The sequence below is a fragment of the Lagenorhynchus albirostris genome, chromosome 5 (assembly GCF_949774975.1).
Source record: "Lagenorhynchus albirostris chromosome 5, mLagAlb1.1, whole genome shotgun sequence".
Taxonomy (NCBI): domain Eukaryota; kingdom Metazoa; phylum Chordata; class Mammalia; order Artiodactyla; family Delphinidae; genus Lagenorhynchus; species Lagenorhynchus albirostris.
The window spans coordinates 105,123,630-105,131,493 of record NC_083099.1 but is presented as its reverse complement, the minus strand read 5'-3'; the positions used below and the strand labels follow the sequence as shown (position 1 = coordinate 105,131,493).

The 7,864-nt window shown below is 34.8% G+C and overlaps 1 protein-coding gene across 1 annotated transcript; it reads right to left on the bottom strand.

Moving 5' to 3' along the window:
- Nucleotides 1-1,269: 1,269 nt before the first annotated feature.
- On the bottom strand, nt 1,270-7,451 carry CGGBP1 (CGG triplet repeat binding protein 1). The gene is made up of 2 exons (XM_060150745.1): nt 7,311-7,451; nt 1,270-5,392 (listed from the first exon to the last, which is right to left on the bottom strand). The coding sequence occupies exon 2, from the start codon at nt 5,371-5,373 to the stop codon at nt 4,870-4,872; it is 504 nt and encodes a 167-aa protein (XP_060006728.1). The 5' UTR covers nt 5,374-5,392; nt 7,311-7,451; the 3' UTR covers nt 1,270-4,869.
- Between the last annotated feature and the right edge of the window lie 413 nt (nt 7,452-7,864).

Below are 7,864 nucleotides of genomic sequence, written 5' to 3'. Positions count from 1 at the left end.
ATAAGACTTGGAGAGTGAAGATGAAACCAATGATAACTATTTTGTTGGTAATTTACTAGTCTTACAAGGAATGCTTAAAGAAGTTGGCTAGATAAGACAACAATATATGCCCTCCCGCTCTTCTGCCCCCATCACTGTGTTAGCGACAATAAATCATCTTTATTTTCTCTGATGTAGAGTAGATGTGATGGAGTGGCTAGAGTTAGCCACTAGAGTAGCATGGCTGGAGTAGCGTCAAGCACATGATAAGAACTCAGTAAGTACTAGTTGATTGCATATTATTCAAATTTAACCAAGAACTTGAGGCCATGGACTTTTAAATTATTTGATTCCAACATTTAAACAAGAGAGATCTAAGCATTCATTCTAAATAGTATGCATATAAAACAAATGAAATCAAGTAACATATTAGAGGGGTAATCAGATGGAAGTCATGCCATACGTATCAAATGCATCACATCACAAGTTTAAGTCCTACTCTACTTCCTAGTTTTAGTCTTTACTGGGCTAGGTTAGCTAGTCTGATCCCAGAAACATCTTTGCATCATGAGATACCATATTACAGGTGCATAATACAACTCAGTATACACACAGAAAGAAAAAAAGGAACTATTATGAGACCCAAAGGCACACACATTCAATTGGTTTACATTTAATAAAGGTTATGATGAGATTCTTTAGGAAAAATGAAGACAAGCGTCTGTTGATTTGGAGATATTAAGCTGGAAACAGAAGTATTGACTAATTTCTTAAGGTCCTTTCTATCATTTTGATTTCAGAAAAAACAAGTCAATTACTTTATAAATTCATTAATTTTTTCCAAATAGAAGTAAATAGGAGGAATAGCTGTCCTCAAAACTATGTAAAACTAATAAAAGACAATTTTCCACTTCTATGCATTTTCTCCCCAGTGCTGGTAAGAGTACAGCAAATCTTTCGAAAACCCGATAAAACTTACGAGATGCAAATTAGGTCCTTGTCTTCCATAATTAGTCTTTCTAAAGGTAGAAAGTTAGAGTATGTTTCCAATTAAAAGCACTGATTAAGCTTATTTAAATATTACCTATATAATTTTAGGGGAAAGGGGCTATCTGTAGCTATGATGTAAATTTGGTTTGACAGAATATATATGCTTTTACATTGGACATAAGGACTAATAATCTTACAAAGAGATATAACTAGTAGAAAAATAAATCTAAGTTTTATTAATCTGTTGGAATGATGAAATATATGCTATTGACCCACAAAACAAAACATGCTTTCAAAAACTTCTGAAACAATTTTTGAAATTTATTTCTAAAAGTCACAGAGACAAAACTTTAAAAGCGACACATTTATACTAAGGATACATGCGTGAGCAAAAAAAATAAGAAGGGAATACAAAAATGAACATAGTAAAATTTTAATGAATACAGTATTCTGGATACAAGTAGAATACCACTACATTAAGAACTGTATTTACCTCAAAAGTCTATGGTAGTATGGATTGAGATAAACCAGGTTTAGGATAGTCACTTCACTATTCACATTTTAATCAGTGCTGACTAGAAGCCAAAGCAACTTATTTTAGGCTAAGATTTTCAATTAAATTATAGAATGAATCTTCTATTTAATAAACATGTTTTAAGGTGATCTGTACTCATTTAAAGGCAGCTGGGGCAAGTCAAACCACAGAGAGCCCTTACAAAGACTAAGCACCAAATGACAAATTGTTTGTGGCTTTTGTTTGGGGCCACCTTACGTTTTATTTTGTTTAAATGTGTTTTCCATTAACATTTACATACAAATTCTTTCAGGCAAAAGATTTTAACATGGAACTTTCTGCTTAGAGATCTTGCCAACTGTTACTTACAATAGTTTTTAAGCAATGAAGACTTCAGAACAATCCCAAGCTGATACTTAATTGGTTACAACTGTAAGATGCAGAACTTTTTAAGTATAGGTATTTTGGTCCCTGAAATTCAGTAGGGCCAAATGCGTTAACTGGAAGTAACATTTGTTTAAAAAAAAAAAAAAAAGAAGAAGAAAAGTCTTACTCAAAGATGATAATGAATAAAATAACTATTTAGGTTCCAATACACAATCTTTCTAAATTTCCACCCTGTAAGAAATGATTATAATGTCTTTCAGGCTTGCTATATGCCCCAGAGAATCAAAAGAAACCAACAAGGAATTTAACATTTCAACAAGCTAGGAAATATTTACTGTAAGCATATAGTGAAATTCTGGAAGACATACTATCATACTTTGAGAAGACACTATTAACAGGTAAGCATGTGTTGAAGGCAGTTTATAAATGAAACATTACAAATCTTATGTTTATGCATACAACTTATAAAATAGAAAAAATGTGCTATTTTTCCCAATAGTATAGCATCACACTAACACTATATAGTTGAGAGCTCTGTACACACGTCCACACCTCCACAGCAGCATATGCCTCTTAGACATTCTCCATTTGTTACCCAACGTATGCTAACCATGGTTTCACAGATTTGTACCAGTTTGAGCAGGCTAAGACAATCATTCTGCCTTAACTATGAAGTAAAGTTAACCAGTTTCAGGGAACGAAAAGTTTCATAATTAGTAAAGAAACACATTAAACCTCTATAACAGGATGGAAAACACTTCTAAGGACATGATATAAATCCTAACAGGAGGACGGATTATGCCCCTAGATATACTGGATATACAAAAAGTTAGGAGCCTGGAGAAATACATTAAGCTATATGGGACCTAAATGATCATCAAATTAGTAATAACTGCTAGAAACTCAAATGTGAATTATTGGTATTTTTCTAGTACAACGTCATCCAGTTTACTGTTTAGGACTACTTAAAGCCTTTCTGCCACTATGTGTTTGCTGTTAGTGCAAATTAATGTCAAAACAATAGGGAGCAGTCTGAATCACATGAAAGTCTTGAAAAAATTAGAATGATTGTATATCTAACCTTATCTTTGTATTCTGAAAATACTGCTATAAAAATCAATTATTTTCCGAGTTTCTTAGATCTTGTACCATCTTAGATAATTCAAGTTAAACATGGTTGCCTGCAAATTCTTTACTAGAGGAAGTAAAAGCAAAGTACATTTTGGTTATGTTTTGCCACTGGTTTCCTCTTGCATGTGCTTAACAAATGAGAGCACTATTCTGGGCATTAATTGTGCTACTTTAACATAACTGAACATGAGAAAAACTGGTAGCTCAAATTTTGACAAGTGATTTTTTTTTTTTTTGGTGGCAGACTTATTTAAAAATGAAAACAACAACAACAAAAAGCCCACATAAAATCTAAAATAAGATGGGCACTTTGACACCTCATACTAGGAACTTAAGTCCACCAAAAAAACTTAGACATGGAAAGCCGATTCTGAAAAACCTAATATCTAATCTTTTTCTTATTCACTTTGGCTGTTTTTTAATGAAGACTTGTGGTAAAATGACCTCAAAGATAACTCCCTCTAAGTCACATAGGGCATTTTTTGTCAGTGCTTTGTAATAGAAATATACTTTATAAAGATTTTTAACTTGAATGTTTTCAAAGACTTTAACACATTTTTTTAAAGCTCTACTCCAAGTTTTCAGCTCTTTAATTTTTTTTAAAATATAATTTGGGTATCCAACAAAGAGGACATACCTGGGCTAAGCCACTTTAATAACCTTACAGGATAGTGGAATTCAGATAGAGATCATTTCCTGAACATGGTTGACCTTTAACAGAATTGATTATTTCCTCACCCAAACAGTTATGCAGGATACTGCCAGATCTCCATTACAAAAATCTTGCCAGTATTTTTAGACAATGGTTTACTATCTGTTTAAAAACCTTATACCACCAGAGGCAAAGCACATAAAACTGAAAGTAAGTAAACTTGTTTCTAGTCTATCTAAATAAACTCTTATAAAATCCTGTGGAAAAATTAATGCATAAAAAGTAATTTCCTTATCATCTGATCTGTCAGCCAAAAAGTAATTATTAATTCTCTGTAAAAACAGGAAACTCAATCATAAAATGTCTACCTGTTTAAATTAAAATGCCAATCTTGAGGTCTTTTAACACCATGACATAAAAAAGTTTCAAATTCAAGATGATGCTTGAAATGAAAGCTATGGTTCGAACATTTGTGTTTATAGTACGAGACTAAAATTGTGTCACTGCAAAATTCCCGGTGGCTTTTGGCACTGACATTAAAAGATTTTAGTCTTTTGGTCACTTGAAGCTGCTACTAAATACAATAAGCCTTTAAAAAAAAAGGAAAAAAGACAGTGAGGAACTGAAAGATAGTTAACTACCTCATATACAAGTAAAGCATAGTCTGAAATAAACGATCATTTTCTGCTAGGAATCTAAAGATGTAAGAATAGTTTCCCACCATTTTGAGGATGGGAAACTTCCTTTTTGAGGATCCTCTAATCAGAAATAATTCCTTTAATTTACTGTGAGTGGTATTGCCTGGCAGCAGCTTCAATTTCCTAGGCTAGTCTTCAATCCAAGTAATTAGGTAATCTCACAAGGAATAATCATACATGGCAATGGGGTAAAAAAGCAGGGCAGTTCTTCCATGCACAAACATTTCAGGAGAAAAACCATCAATTTTAAAGATAACCATCAGGTTTCAGGTATCCTAGCACACTCTAAACCCTAAGTTTTGCTTTACACCATTGGTGACTAAAATTAACAATATGTTTTGCAGTGAAGTTTTTTTTTATGTTTTCTTTTTTTTTGCCTGCAACTATATATACATTGCAAAACTATTCTGCATCACATGATTTAAAATGAAATAAATATAAAAATGAACCACACAATCAACACATAACTTTAATACTCCACATTATTTATCTTGATCACAATGGTGGTAACCTCCTTGTCAACAATCTTGTGAGTTAAGGAGTTGATTCTCATTCTCATATCCATCAGGCAGATATGCTCTCCTCAGTTGGTCTGACTTGGGTATGGAGCCTCCATTCTTCACATGGCGAGACAGGAAAGCACGGACTGCTGGGTGATCAGCCTTCTCAAGTGGGATGTTGGCTTCCAGGCACATTTTCACAAAGTCCTGGATAACACTGACTTTCTCTGTTTGCGCAGTACTGTTGCACTGAAGCGATGCAGTTAGAGGCCTCTGCTTCTTTCTCACATTCTGCTCTTCAAATTCTGCCTTCCTCTTGGTATGAGTCTTTGACTTGAGGTGGTCACTAATGGCAGACTTGCGAACGTGATTCAGAACCACATTGCAAGAAGTGCAGAAGAGTTTTCCTCCATCTTCGTGCAGCTCACCTCCAAACTCAGTGACTCGATCCAGGGGAGTCACGTACAAAGCAGTCTTAGAACGGTTTCGAGCAGGTGGTGCTGTCACTACAAATCTTTCCATTCTGACTTTGAATAGGGTTCTTTCAAGACAAGAGAAACAGAGTGTTATAACAACACTTCATGAGGGAAGGAATAATAAAAAGGTAGGTATAAACATTTTAAGATTAAAGGCTTCAGAAAACTTAATTCCGATTAATAGACTGTATGTCTATTAAGTCTTAACTTACCTGAGATACGTTAAGTGAAGGCAAAACCAGAGCAAGTTACTAGTAACAACTAGGTCCATTCCTTGATTATGATGAAATTCAAATAAATTCAAACTATGAAAAAACTATCCCAGATGTCACTATCCTTTAGAAAAACCTAACTACAGGTCAACATTTATGGTATTAATCTCATCCAATTCAGATATGTGTTCAAGTTTAAAAGAACTTCTTTCCCTTCACAGCTCTGGGGCAACAGATTTTAGGAAAACAACTGCAAGGAACTGTGTACAAAGTTTGTTCAAACAGGTGGGCCACTAAACTGGCATAATTCTATATGAAGTTGAATATAATTTCCCAAATTGTTCTGAGAAGAAAGAAAGTAAAAACCAAGAAAGAACACAGGCCAAATGCAATTAAAAGTAGCAACAATGATGTTAAATTTTAAAGTCAAAATACAGAGCTCAAAGTAAGTCATTTTTTTTTAATGCATATATACCTCTACTAAGATACCTTTCCAAAAGGTGATAGACAAGCTATGCAAAGTGCCTTATCTAACACTTTTTTTCACTAAAGAATAATATTTACATTTGCTAATATTTATTTCACTTATTTAACTATTAAGTTAGACCAAAACTAAGAACACAGTATCTTGTACATGACAGATGCTCAATCACAATTTGTTGATATGGAATAAGTGATTATCTTCACTATTTTTCCAAATATTTAACTCAGAAGCAGCTTAATAATTTCTCAGTTGAACCCCAAAACAAATTTTTGTGATCATTGCCAAAATTGTAAGGTTATGGGCACTGAAAACTTGAGATAACAGAAGTTGTAAGTGATAACCATTTGTTCCCTGAGGCCATGCCATTGGATTAAGCTCTTACATTAACCTAGATATAAGAAATTGAAATGAATTTGATAGAATTCAAGATGGAATTCTGTTCTGTATAAATACATTAGAGAAAAATTCCCAGGTATGCTCTGAAGAACTGTACTTTATAAGTGTAATCAGAAACAATGGAGTATTCCGTTAATCTATACTACAGAATTCATAGCTGGTTACCATGAAATCTCTCTCAAAAGAATTTATGTATTAGACACCTGTGGACATAACCTCAGAGAAGAAGTCAACATTCCAAAGAAATTTTGGAAAGTATGATCAAGTTTAGGTTTTAATAGGTTTAATTCTTTTTTTTCCCCATTAAAAATGTGTTTAACGCAAGGCTCCCGTGCCAAATACTATTTAGGTTATAGGTTTTCAATGGCAGGTAAGACAATTCCTGCTTACTAAACAGTGAATTACCATTACACATATTTGTACTTTAAGTTAATGGTATGTGTTTTATAATCATATAGCAAGTCAGTCCCAATTATAATTAATGGTTCTAAGCTATTTATGAAAAACATTACATATTTGTGCCCAGTAATGCTTAAATCATTCTATGTGAAAAGTCTTCTGTCTTTGGATTTCATACTCTAAGACAATTAACATGTTCCTTATTCTTTGAAGCATAAAACGCGCAATCACTTGTGCTAATATGAAAGGCCTATACATTCCAAAATCTTTTAAGTTTTAAAGTATATTTGTGTTACTGCACAGGTAAATATCCACCCAGTAGAGGATGCTCGAGTTTACAGAACCGAAGAACCAAAGTGTTTTCCATAGAAGTAAAGATATTTTAAACGAGGAAGTTACAAAGTTAAGAGCAGGAACTGGCCAACAAAAGAAGCAAATCATTTACTAGATAAAAATAAAACTCAACAGAAGTTTTCAAGTTTAAATGTTTACCAGATTAGTTTCCAGTTTTTTTCGTCTTGATACCTAGAAGCGAAGGGTCTCCAGAGCAAAACCAAAGACGCATGAAATCCTGGCACTTTCAGTTTGTTCAAACCCGGAGATGCCTTCAAATCAGTTTTTCAACAAGTGGTGGTGTGGAAATAGTTTCTGGGCTTGCACCCTATTTTCCCTGAGGTGCTGGGAAGTCATGCCTTTACTGTAAAACACGAAAAACAAATGGAAAGAAAAAATGGGGGAGGGGGAAGGAAAAAGGGTGGATGAAAAAACGAACAAGAACGTCCACCACAACCACCACGCAGGTGTGCTTAAAATCACCCTAGGTCCACACCACAAATTCGGATCCCAACGTTTACTCCAACTCTCCTCATCTCAGTCCCTCCACAGTGGTGCGCCCGGATCTGCACCTCCCCGGGCGCCCAAGCCCCAGGGTTCGGGAGGAGGGAAAGGCGGGGCTCGCGACGCGCCCGGCGTCTAGACTCCCTCCTCCCGCGCGGAGCCCAGCACGCCGGCGCCCCACCGCCCCTGCCCGCTAGCTGGGCAGGGCT

Bases quoted from the DNA above. Each gene is read 5' to 3' on its own strand.
- CGGBP1 (XM_060150745.1), bottom strand. From the start codon at position 5,373: ATGGAAAGATTTGTAGTGACAGCACCACCTGCTCGAAACCGTTCTAAG.